Source organism: Lineus longissimus, chromosome 2 (genome assembly GCF_910592395.1).
Source record: "Lineus longissimus chromosome 2, tnLinLong1.2, whole genome shotgun sequence".
NCBI classification, from domain to species: domain Eukaryota; kingdom Metazoa; phylum Nemertea; class Pilidiophora; order Heteronemertea; family Lineidae; genus Lineus; species Lineus longissimus.
The window spans coordinates 570,371-586,886 of NC_088309.1; the positions used below are offsets into that span (position 1 = coordinate 570,371).

Consider the following 16,516-nt stretch of genomic DNA (forward strand, 5'->3'; position numbering starts at 1 on the left):
CTTACCGCCTTGTTGTTCTTGCAGTCGCCATTACCGTCGCCATTTTATGCAAAAATTTTGTGGATTCCGTGATTTTGAACATGATAATGGTCATTTTCTCATCTTTTCAAGGTTAAATAACTTCTGAACATAGTTTTAGATCATGGAGTGACCATGAGTCACCCGAATACATTGCTGAACGGCTGTAGCTTGGAGGATTGTTATACGAATTTGTTTGCTTTGGTGAGTTCTCTCAATCTCTGGTCGAACAAAATGCGATTGATTGTGATAAACATGCATTGCAAATCAATGGAGCGACTGCAGTGCATGATAAACTACACAGCCGTAGTCGCCCTGCTCCAAAATAGGCCTCCACCCTGGCCTATAGACACTACTTGTTGGTGGTTAACCCCTGGAATAATGAATAGACAACAATTTCGACAAAGCCAGCAGAAGCCATGTCTCACACATTCACACTGAGCATGATGATCAGCATGTCATCAGGCAGAATGACATGAGTCTATGATATGAGCTGAGATTCAAGATTCACTGCCTACTTTGACTTTGCTCTGAATCTGATTGCAAATGCCTTTGGTAAATGCAATGGTGAATTATTAAGCCTCTTATCCAATTATCATGAACATCATCACACTCAAAAGTGCATGTGATTGTGAGATGTGAACATCGGTGATTATGTCTCGCATGCATTTGTAGTTATTAAGTAAGTTATGGTATGCACAGGATTCATAAAAAACATAGTTGATAGGGTTAGGCCAGGTGAAAATAAAAACTTGTTTCCTATCCCTGCTCATCACATTTTGCCGTCACATTTTTAGTCCCAGGAGAAATTGGATACGAGTTTGAATTGATTCCTGACAACAGTCTGAAACACCATCTCAATTTAGCAAGAATCCCTTTTCCTTTTAGTTTTCTTTCTCCCAAAATAGATTGCCTGATCCAACTGATACAGCAGTTTCACTGAATCAATTCTCCAAAAATGATATCTTGATATTGACTGAGATGGCATAAATTATCAATATCAATATCAATAGAATGTGTACTCTGTAGTATTGCATTTTTTTATAAAGCAATTAGCAAAACGAAACTGGCATGTCTGTGAATTTCAACTTATTTTATGAAGCAATTAGGTATTATGACATCTAATATTAGGATTTTGCCAGACCAGAGTATTCTTTTTACAAGTGGGGGAGATTTGAAAATATGCCATCTCTGAAAACAAAAATGATGCAGACACCCGAGTTTAAGAACTCTTTTTTCTCAAACTGTTACTGACTGAAAGAGATGGGGCTTTCGCGGTGTCAGAGTAGAGAACCGGCCACCCAAGGTCAAATCTCCATAACAGCAAAACATGGCGGTTGGCTTGAGAGGGCCTGAAAAACCTCTATGCCAACCAGGTAGGTGCGATCGATGCAGTGGATCAGTGTAAAAACGTCGCAACTAATGTATCCGACAAACGTCCCAACACTTCCTCCCACTCTTCCATGTTTTCCCAACCTGGTATGTGGGAGTGAGAGTCAGCATGTTAAAAAGCAGGAAACAGTGAAATAACAGTTGCATACAATGTTCTCTTTCAGACGGACTTGTGTGGGATTAAATGGCGTAGATACAGTACTGATAGTGGTCATGTGGTGGAACCCTTGGAGGACCCGGTTCTGTCGTCGTTCAGTCGATGTACCAAAGCTGATATTCTCTGCTGTTGGAAGAGGGTGCAGAAGTCCTCGTCAGACTCGCGAGGCAATGAACAGTACTCCTTTAGTAAGGAGCTTTGGCTGTTCTGGTATGGAGGACAGCCGTCCAATCTGCAGGAGCTGCTTTCTCCAGAGTTGACAGGTAATGTTCATTGTTGTATGATTGTTCAGTGTCCATTCTGGAATAAAAGTGGCCTGTAACACTAGACTGATACAAATAGCAGTGTAACAGTGTGTATTTCGATGTTTGCTTAGCTTCCAATGGCAGCATTTAGCAAAAAACAAAAAAATTATAAAATGGGGAAATGTAATGAGGCTTTATGACCACTGTTTTTGGGCTAAATGCCAAATGATAGTCAAGGGCCCATTTCTCATGCACAGCAATGATTTATAGTATACAGATTCATCTGAGTAGGCTTAATGTGGGCCATCAATAAGCATGATGACCAAGGCCTTGGCTGAAACTTTAAACGGTTCACTCATTCGCCAGTGATAGTATAACCAGTCATTATTGAAATAACACGCGTTGAGCACATGGTCCATGAAGCATTCCATTTCAATATTACCTGTTCATTTCTGAGATACGATTTTATATTCCTATTTTCAGAAGCGGAGCAAGGCAGCTGGGATGCTGGTCTCTCCTACGAGTGTCGTACATTGTTATTCAAGGCTCTTCATAACCTAATAGAAGGGTAAGTTGCCACTTTTTGGCTCACAAAGACAGCAAATCTGCACAGTGAAGTGTCGGTCAGTATTTTCACAAACAGTGGTACATTTCTTGACCACAAGGCAGTGGTCAATGGCTTGAGGCCAAGCTGCCAGTGGGGCAACCTGCCAAGTAGAGCAGGTCATCCTTCTTCAAAAAAAGAAACTACTTCTAATGAGGTTGGAGTGTATGCCAGACAAGGGTTTGATTCAGGCTTCTCTACTTGTCACGTGGTCAGTCTGTTCTGACAGCCAAATGGCAAGGTTCTACTGAAGATCTCTTTGTTTTTGCAGGTACCTTCTCCAGAGAAACTTTGTACGCCTTGGAAAATGGTTTGTGCAGCCTTACGACACCTCATACGACTGCTCCTCCTCGGGTCTCTCCACTGAAAAAGGGTAAGCATATTTGCATAGTCTTAAGCATGAATGCATGAAATATCCGTAGTTGTTACTATGTAAATCATTTCAGGTCAGAAGTTTCGTTTGCATAGAAATAATAAGCTGTACTTGGGGTCCCAGGATGATACATGTATGTCTGTGGTGTAAACGTTTGCCATTTTAGAGTAGGTTCTCCGTATTGGCTACAATTAGTTCACTTGAAATGAAGTTGATGTATGCCATTGTCACCTTTATTGTTCTGGCATGGACTGATGCTTGCAGTATTACAACTGGCAACACATGATGGTACACACATCATTCATAAAAGAACCGTTTTGGAGGCTCATTCAAAGCCTTCAACAGGCCTTTCAGGGATTTATAGCCAATACGAGGCAATAAGTGGTCCAATACAATAGAGAACCTTTTATGAATGAAATTGACTCGTGCTGGAAATCTATTGTGTGTTGGGTCTCTTTTATAACTACTGCTGTTTACTAGTAATCAAGTTCTCCATTACATACCATTGTACTGTTGTCACCTTGGCTCTACTAACAGCTTGATCACACATTGTATTTGTTCAGTCTATTTTGGGTGATGTTAGTTTGGCTATTCAGCTGAACATGGTAAAGATCACTTGTTACAGTACCATTTGCTTTTGAAAGTGAATGTGTCGTGTCAGACCCAGCATTTCAAGTTTTTGTAAATTCTAATTTGATATTTTGCCACCCCCTGCCCCTGACCACCACCTAAAGAGAAAACACTGCCCTGAAACTCCACTACATAACCAAGCAATGAGGGCTTCATGGTGCTGGTGCTGCCATAGACACTGACACACTGCTTTTGTGCAGGTTTCCCCTGTCAATCTTGTCACAATGGAACCAAGCACCGTGACACAATGACCAGCAATTATGTTCACTGACCCTTTTGTGAAATGAACATTGAAAAGTGGCAGTCATCACTGTTTTAGAATTCCTCAGAGCTGGCCATTTTTAATCCGTTTGGCTGCCTGTCTGTTCTCAAAGTCTTTGGCTTATGTCTCCCAGAATTTTATGGAAAGTAATGTTTTATAAAAGACTTATAAAGGTTTTTGTGTGCACAACAAATCAGTCTACCTTTTAGAGGTACCGACTTGTGACATAAGAAATGCTGACAAATGCTGAGAAACTAACCAAAGAAGTTGAAATTGTTGCCCTCAGAAGAAGCCATCGTAATGAGTGAAGTCTGTTTCACCATAATCAATATCCAGGGTGATAGCGACAGTCTGGTTCGATGGCCTACGAATGTCGCAGTCGAGACATTGCTCGACTCGGCCATGCGGTTTGCGGCTGTGCAGATGCACGACTGTCATAGTAGCGTGAGTGATATTGGTGTCGAGCATGTTCAGCCTTCCTGCGACTCCACTGCTACTGTTCCACACTAAGACATTTCCAATTATGCCAAGTGCATCAGCAGCAGTAGAACAGAGGTAGAAATCTCTAGCAGTTGACAGTGTTGCTATGGCGACCATAATGGACTGATGGTGAATCATGCTTTACCAAGAGCTCGGTGGTGTCTTTTAAACCTTTGGTTTGCTGAATAGCGCGCTGATCCTGCTTCTTGAAAAACTGAGATTTCTTCTCATACTGGCGTACGTAGTGGACATAGTTGTTGGTTGGCTGTTATGGCCTTTTATGAGGTCAAAGACGCCAAATCTCTGAAATTATATCAATGGTAAACTGGAGAGAAAAAGTTTTGCTCAAAGTTGGTTGGTAGGCGATGGGTTGACCTTTGAGGATGAAGTTTTTTCAAATTTTTAAAGGTGTCTGCCCACATTTGGCAGCATTCAAAACCTTAGCCAGGGAAGGCACTGCAGAATTCAAACCTTAACATTGAAGAAATTATCCGTCATCATCATCATTTTAAAAGAGAATATTGTTTGTGTGTTTCAGGCCACACCTGTCAATCTCATTCTCATTCTTTCTGCACGGGGAAAGTACAGTATGTTCAAGTATAGATGTACGTCAGCATCCACCTGTACGCCCATTGACCATGAAACAGGTGATGCTATGCCAGGAAGCTACCAATGGGGTGCAAGGTAAGTCCCGACAATGGGTCTTTTTCCAATGTATATGTCTGAAAAGATTGCTGAGCTGTCAGTGCAATTTTCTGAACTGTGGCTTAATGCCGGACCCATGTTCGTGTACTTTTTCAATTGTTTGTTTCCACACTGATGAGACATTAGAGCAAGTCAAGGAACGAGGTTGGTTTTCAAAATTTTAGTCACTGGAAAGTGGTTGGCCGATTATCCTCAAAACTGTAAAAAAAAAAATGTTTGGTTTTTGAAAAATTCCAACCATTGTTTGTTGATTATGATAATAATTGTGAAATTGGTATGTTTCAGTGCTTCTTGCACCGCATGGCCTGACAGGTGTCCTGACTGGGCAGACGTTTAAGGATTCAGATCCGGTGGTTCGCAAGCTCTTGGAGGAATGGCTCCACTTCTACATGTCTGAAAGAATTGAAACGGCCAATGAACAGAAGGTGCCAAGTATGGTCGAAGTCATTGTAGGTGGGTTAATTTCTGATGAAATGTTACTTTTGACTCAATGCTGATAGATTTTGTACAAAATTTGCATCATGAAGTAAACTTAGTAGAAAACTAAATGTCCTCAGTGTACCTTTATATGGCTCAGTAAGAGCCATGCACTCGAGTCTCTAGAGTTCTCACATTGGGAGATGACTTAGAATAACATTTCAATATGTTTGTTGTTTAGGTGGTGTCCATATGAAGTATCCCTCAAGATTTGTCCTAGTCACAGATTGCGATGAGCCTCATTACGGTAATCCTGCAAACCTGACATCAAATCCACAAATGCCAAACGTCAGCCGGATGACTTCACTTGTTTCTTCGTTGTCATTGACACCTCCGACATCACCATGTGACGCTGCGTCTGCTTTAGAAGCCAATATCAAGTTAGTCCAGACGTCGTTATATGCACAAGGCAGTGTGGATCCTGGCGGTGGTCTCCCGGCTGCTGACACGATGACCGATTGCCTGGTGGAGAAGGTATGGCAGGACGGCTGTGTGTCTGCTGGGATGAAACGGACACAGCCTGTAGATGGTTCTGGAGACGAGAACGGAATGCTCGGGAACTGGGACTTCGGAGAACCAATACAGAAAAGCCATTGTGGTTGCTCGAAGTAAGTAGATGGCAGATGATTCACTTAAACTGATCATTCAGATACACTTAACCATGAAAAGTTCACTGTTTTGCTTACATGTAAGAGTTGGATGGTGTGTAGAGGTATTCAGTCATCAAAGTGACTCAAATCTTTGTCGATAGTTGGTTCAAAACAACTTTTCTTATTGCACTATAGTAACAGCAGTGCTTGTTGCAGAAAACCATGAAAAACATGCAGGCTTCAATCTGGTCAGTCACTGAAGATACAATTTTACAGAGCCCACGAAAATTTTGTGGTTAACAGAAGAATTGCACATGAATGAAACATCTGCAAATTTGAAATCTCAATATTATATTCCACGCTTAGTCTGCTGGAACAAGTGTACATTTCTTCCTGGATGTATGTAGTCCAAATGAATTTCTTTATAACATGAATCATTCTATTTTGCAGATTAAAGAGCAAAAATCGGTCTGCACTAAGTGCACAAAATAAGGAAAAAACATTAAGTAGCAATAGTAAATATATGAAGTTAGAAAAGGTGGAGAAGTCTGATAAGCAACAGTCAAAACAATCTCGGACACCGTTTCATCGTAGGTTAGAACATTCTGAGGATGTGGTGCACAGCAATGACTTGGACTTCGTGATGCAGCGTGTCCATGTTGCTCCACTTACAAACTTTAAAGGGGCTGTGACACAAGCAAATGTTAGCCTTCCTTCATTGAGGACTACGAATTATGATCAGGCAGTGGAGTCCCCTAATTCCGCAGTTCCATCGCCTTTAGTGGCTTCGCATAGTCAGCCAGCCATCACACAATCTGCATCGGATCCAACCATGCCGACGTTGAGTCCGCATCCACCTGTGAAAAACAATGAGAAGGATCTAAGTCATACGAATCATGTGCAACCTGAATCTCAGACTATTAACGGTGTCACTGGGGGTAACGTGACTATGAATTCTAGTGGTTTTGTTGGTGGCCAAGCAAGTGCTGATGTTTATAATAAGCCACTGGGGTCTGTGCCAAAGTGTGAACCATTATCTATACCATATCAGGCACCAGTGGAATCAAAACCAGATGTCGTGTCGAACTGGTTGGATCTTCACAAACATGAAGCAACGCATCATCCTGGTTTGAAGCGGCCACAGTTGCCGGCGGCTTCATATGAGGAAGACGAGGAACCAATGGGAAAATCGTTGTACGATTTTGCTACGCTCAATGCATGGTAAGTGTACCTCTCCTTCCTTATCAACGTCTCGGCACATATTTGAGGTTGCCTGTAAATCTGGGTGTAAACTTACGATATACTTGTGTTCGGTTGAGGTAAACCACTGGTGTGCCTAAGCCAAGAAGGGGGTTTGCAAGTGTGAGTTCTGATTGGGTGATCTACTTTTATCTCCAGGTTATTGCGGCCTGTAAAGAAAGCGAGGTCCAACCACAGGACAGACGGACATTCAAATTCTTCCGGATCAAGATCTTTGAGTTCTCACAGCACCCCATCGCCTGTGACGAGTTGCTTGCCAATGCATGACCCTTACGAGTTCTCTGATGAGTCTTCAACAAATGCAACAGGATTCTGCTCGCGGGGCTTCCGAGCAAGTCGCGATGATAGTTTCCCTGGTGGGCGACTTATCAAACAGGAGGACGACGGTAAGGACCATCGGAGGAGCTCCGAAGGACCATTTGGCTTCAAAGAGGAGCAGCCTAATGGAGGTATGTGTTGACGTTAGTCTCCCTCTTGAAGCCAAAGCATTCTATTCAATGTTGTCTTGTGTGCTCATCAGATTGAGCACAAGATAGGAGGCAGCAGTCAGGTGGGTCAAATGAAGTTGCCAATAGGAGTCTCTGATATATCACAGTATATCAGTAATATTAACCCTAGTATGAAGAATGATGTTATTACCAGAAGAACTTGACCCAGTTCATATGTCACCCTGAGACCAGCATTTGACCCCAGCTTTAGTCCAAATATTCAAGGTTTATTCCTGTAATCGTGTACACCATCATGATGCAGCTTGATATGTAGTTTTTCTGGTGTGATAGCTGTTGAACTGTTCGATTGCAGACATGGGAGACCTGGGCTCACCACAGACACCTGGTGCCCAGCTGGGGACAACCAGCCTCATGAGTGAAAAGGATTTGGTGCCAACGATTACCGACCTTGATAGGATATTTGACACTTCTGGCGAGGAGGATAACGATGACACTGTAAGTTTACCACATGTTTCTACTCACTTGTCACATCTCCATGGTCACTCTTGTTCCTGTTGTTCCTTGTCTTATCATGGTTTTTACTGATGATGTAAATGACATATGTGATTGCAACTTGAATGTTTGTGACAAGTTCTACATGTTTGCCATCCATTAGTTTCAGGAGCCCATGGGCAATGGTGGCAGCAGATTGTGTGATGATGCAGTGATAAAAGGCAGCAAGGGAACCAGTTTGAATAGCAGTACAGGAGCTGGCATTATAGGTAAGAGGAATCACTCATCTGTTGTAATGATAAAAACACTATGGTGTTCCAGGCTTGGACGACATCGGTGCTCATCAGACACAGCTCGGTAAAAAGTATGCTATTCGTGCTCATTCTGCTAAAACAACAGGCAGAGAACGACTGGTTGAAACACCACAGCCAAACATACCCTAGGAAGAGACCAAAATGCTTGTCAGTATGACTGCTATAAGCTCCCCTAGCAACCAGACAAAACGATCTTGGCTGTTACCAAAGGCAAAGCCTGTAACTCTAATTCCCTCTTGTCCAGGTACAACAGAGTTATCTCGGATGTTTCCTACTCCACCGTCAATGGAAAATAACACCTCACCGTGTAATGGACAGGCTGACCCTGTTCATGAGTTGGACCCTGTTTGTGCTCCCATGGAACATATGGCTAGTCCAGAAGCTCCAGTTAAGGTAAGTAAATCACTCCTTCTTCATCGAGGGCGGTTGAGCCACTTTAGCCATTGTCCAGTCTTCTGTAAGTCCGATCCAGGCCTAAATTGTCGGAAGTTGGCAAATGCCAGATAACTGCCAACTGTTTTCTCACTAACTAATGGAATATGTCCATGCTGATACTTTGCAAGTCTTCCAAAAGATAGGTTCATCTTGCTAGGAGCTGTGTGAGGGCTCTATCCCTCTGTCACTTTAGATAAGATTTCTCATTTTCCTTTACAGGAGTGCCTGTTCGTGCACAAGTCTTTACCATGTGGTCAGTTCATAGGTTCCTCCAAATACAGTCCGATTGAGTTGCCAAGTGGGAAATTGCCATCGATTGAGTTAAACTGTTACTACAAACCATCTTGGCACTATCCATTACCCATGATGGAGAAACACCCACAGCAGAGGTAAGTTTTTAAACTCTTACCCCAAATTTTAGTCGTATCTGATTGTCGACTTGACCACCTAGGGGCAAGAACTGAAAACAAGTGCTGCAAGTCCTAAACTAATGGTGTTTAACTGTTGTTTTTCAGTCAGTACAGCCATATGCCGTCTATGGAGAACGTGGCTAATATGGCTCGCTTACCTGTGGATCGTATGCTGTCTATCCCAGCATCACCAGCAACATTCCCTGGAAGTATGCAGCAACGGACACCAATGAGTTACGAACTGCAATCGCCTGCCTCAAACGCCTCGTCATATTTGAATAAAAACTTGAACTCCATAGACAACCATGGTACAAATAGTCAGGTACCAGAGGCTCATAGTCTGACTGTGAACTTAGTGCTTTCAGACACGATACTCAATTTATTCAAGGATCATAACTTCGATAGTTGTAACATATGTGTGTGTAATATGAGCATAAAGGGTGCTGACGTTGGGATATATATCCCAGAGTCTTTAGTGTCTCAGGAACCGCAATATAAGTGTGCTTGTGGCTTTAGTGCAGTGATGAACAGAAAGTATGGCCACAACTCAGGGTTATTCTATGAGGATGAAGTAGACATCACTGGCATTAGAGACGATCGCTTCGAAAGACATAAACCCTCTTTGTTGCTGACTGATAATCAAAAAGACCCCAAGTGTGGGCCGAATCGTGAACTTGTGCCACATTCGATACTTCACCTGCTGCAGGCGCAGTATGCGTGTCCATTCCCTGGGAGTACAGTATTACATCACTCGAAGAAGATCAAGGTCCATTCGTCTCTCGTCACAAACGTCAATATCGTACCGAATACGCTGGAAATCCAAGGTAGGCATTTGTAGTTTATGTGCGGATGATGTGGCCGCCTCATTGAGTAGCAAGGGCCAGTGATGGCTCTACAACATTGCACTTTGTGATTTCATATACTAAGTGAAGCTTGATGTGTACATTAGTGGTGTCTTGCTGATCATCCAGTAAGGCAACGGTGCATTTCGGGCAGTGATATGTTTCTATTGGGCAAGACGTGGTGGATGGATAAAGTGACAGCTTGTTGACACTATCAAGCTGCTGTGAAATAATCCTATAGTGTTTGCCACTGTGCAAACTTCCGCTGTGCTCAATCTCAAAACATTAAGATCACCTAACAAGTTATCGTTTGTCATTTCAGATGCATGTGAATCATGTATGAGAGCTTTAGAGCAGGGTAAACAGGTCATGGAGAGCTACTCGGCCACCAAGTTAGATGAACCACATCACAAAGCAATGTGCTTACACAAGTGGTCATTTTTGAGAGGTAAATTTGACTTGTCTTCATAAAACATGACCAGGAGTTCTATTTGATATAGCGGTAGCCATATGATCAACTCTTAACTTGAATCTTTAACACGAAGATCACTGTAAAGAGAAGCACCAGAAAGTATTCATGCTGTTCATGTACTATAAGGTTGTTCTTTCTTCTCCAGCTGAGGTGCCAGCCAACAGTCAAGATCTAGTCCGTTTATTGAAGTCATTGCAGCCTCTGCTTCAAGATGCCATACAGAAGAAAAGGACCACACGGTTATGGGAGTCCACGTACACGATCACTGGACCACTCACGTGGAAAGACTTTCACAAGTTGGCTGGGCGAGGCACTGATGAGGCATGTGAGCCTCAGCCGATCCCAGCGATATTAGTCGGCTATGACAAGGATTGGTTATCTTTAGCTCCACATGCTATCAGATACTGGGTGAGTTATCGAATCATGGCCAGTCTTCAAAACCGATGCTGAATCACAGATTTTACTGCCAGCTTACTTTGCTATCTCTTGTGATTGTGTGCCTCTTCCCTCTTTGCCCTGCTTGTAGTGTGATTGCTGGTCTTATACACGTCTCCCCCTTGTAGGTCAGACAACCTCAGCGAACCAAAACACGACTTCTCTGTGTGTTGATGATTGCAATACAATGAAAATGTTTCAAATTCTTTCTCATGTTGTTTTTAGGAAAAACTCCTCCTTGAGCCTTACGGCAAGGCAAGAGATGTGGCCTTTGTCGTGGTCGCCCCTGAGAATGAATTCATCCACAATAATGTCAAAACATTCTTCAAAGAGCTCAGCACCGTGTACGAACTCTGTCGCCTCGGTCGACATTGCCCGATCCCCAAGTTGAAGGATGGTATAATGCGTGTTGGCAAGAAGTATGGACTATCCAAGGGATTAGATGATGAAGTCAGTGAATGGTTTACCAACGTGGGGTCTTCACTCGTGGCATCCAAGCTACGAATGTATGCCCAGGTGTGCCGGCACCATTTGGGTAAGTTGTTCATGAATAGCTATTTGGTGTGTTCTTGATTAGTTCCTCAGTGAAACAGTGGTTGTGATTGAATTAGGATTTATGTCACCCAAGTCTTGTTCTCTAAACATGTTTCACTTGGCATTTGCAGCTCCCTACCTGGCGGACCAATCACTGGACAAAGCGCTCTTTGAGAACCACAGCAATAAAGCAACACCAAAACCTCAGCCACAGCCACAGCCCTCACCTTCTCCTCATCCTCTCATGTCAGATGGACCGGCCTCGGTGCCCACCCCTCAGTCCACCCATGGAGATGAAAGAGGTAAACACTCTTCTCTACTTCATACTGCCAGTTTATATTTCATGTTGTTGCTGCCTGAGACATTTCCCCCACAGCCCATTAAAATTGAACAGCACGCATGAAGTCCTCAACGGCCAAGTGAGGAAATAAAGTGGACTTGGAGAGAGGATCTCAAACATGATAGACCTGCACTATGCAGCCACACTTGGTTTGGGAAAGGAGCCGCAGTATATAGTGGCTTGGACCTCTGACTAGACAAGCTACTGTAGAGTGAACCGTGTCAACAATGTATTCATTATTTCAGTTGAATATAAGGAGAGCTGCTGGGATCTAAATTTATAAAACTTGCTGCACATGTAGAACAAGAATACTAAAACCTTGCCGTTTCCAGTACACTGTGTTTTCTTTCTGCAGAAGGTTGTGAGTCGACTAGTCAAGAGAAAAGCCTGATCCTGCAGGAGCCCGAACCAGACGAAGATGCTGAGATCCCAACCATCGTTGTTTATATGGTCGATCCGTTTACATATGGCAATGAATGGGATGAGCTGAGCAGACTGTCCACACTTGGCATGTTGAGGTGTTACCAAGAGATGGTCGAATCATTACCAGAAACCATGCGTGACCATGTCCAATTACAGGTAAATGTCAGCCAGAATATCCGAGCTCTTCAGCAGCTCGAGGGTCCGGCTGCTTCATCAGCTTGAGGCTCCGGCTGCTTCATCAGCATGGGCAGTATGCTAAAAGAAGTTGTTTTGCATCCATTATATAAGGCTGAGAGTCGCCATCATAGAATCTATATCTAACGACTGTTTACGGATCAAGCAACTTGATTGAGTTTGTTCTTCATTTCAGGTTGTGCCTCTTCAGAGTATCCTTGATCACAATGGGGAAATGCGACAACTACAACTGCTCAAATCTGTCGCGTTTTCCGTGTATACACAGTGCACACAGACCATGCATCACACGTACATGGGCAGGTCACTCACTGGCTTTGGTCCAGCTGCATCTGCTGACGCATTCCTCAAAGTGAAAGAGGTGAGTTCTCTTACTGTACCTGTATACAAGTATTTAGCATGTTAGAATGGGTTGCACCAGCATGCACACTTGTGAATAGAATGTGAGAGTGTTTCCAAGCCCCCGATATCCAAGCTGGCATTGACGTGTTGAAATTCACAATACGTTAAATTTCTTCTGACTTGTGTTGTGTGTTTTGTTTTCAGGCAGACAAGGCTGGTCCGACGAAGCTCTTCAGCCCACCATTCATTATAGCTGCTCAGAAAGATCATCAGTCTCAGCTGGCTGAGTCGTGTGGTGAAATAAAGGAACGCTGTGGTATTCTCATGGTTTCTTACTGTTTGTCGGAGGACCAGAGATGGCTTATCGCCACGTTGACAGATGAACGCGGCGAAGTGTTAGAATCTAGTACAATCAATATAGAAATTCCTAATCGGAATAGACGAAAGAAGGCATCTGCTCGGAAAATCGGTCTTCAGAAACTGTGGGATTTCATTTGTGGTGTGATATCCATGACAGCGTTGACATGGCGGGTAGTGGTGTGTCGATTAGGTCGTTTAGGACATGGTGAACTCAAAGGTTGGGCTGGTTTGCTCAGCCGTAAGAACCTACTTCGTGCCTGCAAGCATATCCGAGACATCTGTGGTTTGTGTAGCTCCTTGTCAGCGACATCAACGGCTGGTGTGCCAAGTATTCTCAGCGCATGCCTCATCTCCATGGAGGCGCAGCCAACATTCCGGATCGTTCCTGATGTGGTCAAGCAGGAGGAGGTGCAGAGTAGTAACTGTCCACTGAGCACGCCCAAGGATGCCACCGTCACTCACATTCTTGTGTTCCCGACCTCAGCCACTGCAGCGGTAAGCATGATACTACTAGTCTTATTGATTTCCTGTAATGTGCACTGACTTGTGTCGCTTGATGATTTTGGTGGATTTACTTGGAATGATCAGCTGTGATAATGAGTTGCGTCTAACCTTGGATCAACAGATTCTTGGCCCAGGAGGTTTTCTGTCCACCTTGGCAAAGCTATGAACCACAGTATGGCAAGCAAATTATGGACCGACTAGAATATTTGGTGATTTAGCCTTAGGCTGATAGGTCATAACTCAGTTTCGATTTACCCTTGACTATTCTTGTCCTCTTATCTTCAGGCCAACACTGCCCCGTTGCAACCTGAAAGCCATATGGATATCACAGCAAGTCTTGGGGCAGACATCGATGATGATGACCCACTCTTCTCTGGCTTGAAGGAGGATCTCAACATGAACATCGACCAAGATCTCAATAGCTTCCTTAGTCTGGCTGACAGTCCCGTCCCATCGCCTGGATCCCCTGGTCGAGGTGGCCAGGCGTCACCCTCGCAGTCACCTGGCTTGGGCTTGGGTTGTTCCACTTCTCCCATGTTTGCTGTGGGCAAAGGCAACTCAGGCTTCACCTGTGATCCCCAGGATGAATCCCCCAATCTGCTCCATCAGCCTCTTGCCATGGGCTACTACGTTACAACTGCCAAAACCGGCCCCCTTCCCAAGTGGTTCTGGTCAGCTTGTCCACATGCGGAGGGGATTTCACCCACTTGTTTCAAGGTAAGTTCAATCCAAAGTGATTCACATGAAACCAATTGTCTTCTCGGAATCATGTTGCTCCACGAGAGGGCTTCACCTCACTTCACATGTACATCAGTTGTTGGCAGCTTATGCAAGCAGAAGGTACGTCAATAGTAACTTGCAATGTTCAGAACAGGAAATTGCTCGTGGAGAATCATTCTCAACGCGAGGGAGGCGATTTTCATTGAGTGCATTGATTTGCATTGTTCGTAATGACTGTTACAACTGGTTTTGTTTTCTCTCCAGTTTGCCCTCCATGTGCATTGTCCGGCTGTGCAGCAGAATCCAGATGACCTCTTCCATGCGTCACACACCAAGCATACTCATTCGTTGGATTCTAATTTCACCTGTGATGTACTCAGGTAAGAACTCGCGTCTCCTTCCTATAAAGTCCTCAAGCAAGTTAAAATGTGCAATATATCCTACCGTACCTAATTTTAGGCCTTGAAGAAAAATATATGCAAATGAGGTAAAATTCAAATGCTCTTCGACCGTCTTGTTCCTCTCAGAATGGATGGCAGCATGAGATTGTTAGTTTGTTGGACATCATAAATCCTCTTGGGCACTGGTCCCCAACCAAGGGGTAGGCCAGTTATGATCAAGGATGACACATGGTAAAACCATTTCTGACCAACCCTAATTCTTCTTCTCATTTCTTCAGATATGTGCTTGAGACTTACAACTCGCTGTCTTGGCTGACGATGGACGTGGCAACGAATGATCGAAGGTCGGCCCTGCCGATCAACTTTCTGGTGCTCATGCAGCTCTACCATGCTCTCAATGCCTTTGTGTAGGATGCGCATGTTCACACTGTGTCTGTGATTGTTGACTGCTTCAACTCAGGATGATTTCAAACATGAAATTTTAAATTATATGCAGCAGGTTTCTCAAATCCAAAGGATAGAAAACTTTATATGATTTCGGGATCGTGTTGCGGCTGTTGGACATTCTTTCATTCGTGTGGGCAGATGGATCAGCCATCTCTGACTGAACGAGGAACCTCTTGAAGAGTGTGGTTTCTCTATTACGAAGGAAATGTGAGGGTATATAATACTCTTCGAGGATTACTCCATTCATTTCAAAGACGGCATTATTCTGGACTGACAAATTCTTGTATATTTCTTACTGGGGGAATCACGTTGATATCCTGGGGTGACTGATGTAAATAAAGATGATCTTTCTCAAGCCTGTGCCTGTAGTGCAGGAGTGCATCGACGGGTTTCAGGTGCTCTCCCGGAAAAACTTGACCCGTACCAAATTCCTTGATCCGCACCTGTAGTCCAAAGTGTCATCAGTGACACATGAAACATAACTATACTCCAGTCTCAACTAAACTTTCTGCTATCGACCTTCAACAGTGATTGTTTCCTCAATTTCCTTGCTTATTCCCAAATTCCCCTCCTCTTTCAAATTTCTGGAAGAATCACGCCAGACTGTGTGTACATGAGGTGGATTGAGCTGGTCCCACTCTGTAATCAGGATGGCAAGTCTGATATTTCCACTATCAGTTAAAAAAAGTCTATAGAATCATGTCAAAATAGCCTCAGTTTCTCAGTGATGTTTTACTGTGAACACTCGAGTTGGAGGCCACATTGGTTAAATTCATGAATGTTTGTTTTTTTAAAGGAAAACAAGAATACTCCGATTCAGCTTTTTAAACAGGTTAAATTATTTTGATATTTAATTAAGTTATACATGTAAATCGTTTGAACATAATGTGTGATTTAACTGCATGTTCAGAAGAAGTTATTTATCAGTTCTGATGAGTTGTCATTTTTATGGTCACAATTTTTGCAGATTGGGTAGCTGGGGGGGGGGGGGAGATACTGCCAATTGTTTAAAATGAATGGGTTTGACTGTTCAGGTATTCCAGTCGGCATGTTGCTGATTGAGGCCTTGGCCTGTTTACACAGTGTTGCCTATGTACTATTGACCAACTGAAAACTGCCAAATTTTCCCGCCTCTTCAGTTTTGCAATTTGTTAAAATTTCTTGAAATTGAACATTTCAAGATTTAATTTTAGCGGATTATAAAATTTCGA

The 16,516-nt window shown here is 43.4% G+C and overlaps 1 protein-coding gene across 2 annotated transcripts; it reads left to right on the top strand.

The window, feature by feature from the left end:
• The first annotated feature begins 23 nt into the window (after window positions 1–23).
• Window positions 24–16,290, top strand: LOC135500127 (mediator of RNA polymerase II transcription subunit 13-like). 2 transcript variants are annotated; one of them, XM_064791375.1, is made up of 24 exons: window positions 24–222; window positions 1,575–1,830; window positions 2,296–2,380; window positions 2,688–2,789; window positions 4,700–4,845; window positions 5,152–5,319; window positions 5,525–5,951; window positions 6,384–7,154; window positions 7,332–7,642; window positions 7,995–8,137; window positions 8,298–8,403; window positions 8,693–8,841; window positions 9,103–9,272; window positions 9,399–10,117; window positions 10,458–10,583; window positions 10,753–11,015; window positions 11,268–11,577; window positions 11,708–11,878; window positions 12,272–12,495; window positions 12,710–12,892; window positions 13,078–13,728; window positions 14,023–14,454; window positions 14,722–14,837; window positions 15,137–16,290. In XM_064791375.1, the coding sequence occupies exons 1-24, from the start codon at window positions 154–156 to the stop codon at window positions 15,267–15,269; spliced, it is 6,231 nt and encodes a 2,076-aa protein (XP_064647445.1). In that variant the 5' UTR covers window positions 24–153; the 3' UTR covers window positions 15,270–16,290. The 2 variants fall into 2 exon arrangements, with proteins under 2 accessions (XP_064647445.1, XP_064647452.1); XM_064791382.1 differs by having other exon boundaries at window positions 7,332–7,579.
• Window positions 16,291–16,516: the final 226 nt, after the last annotated feature.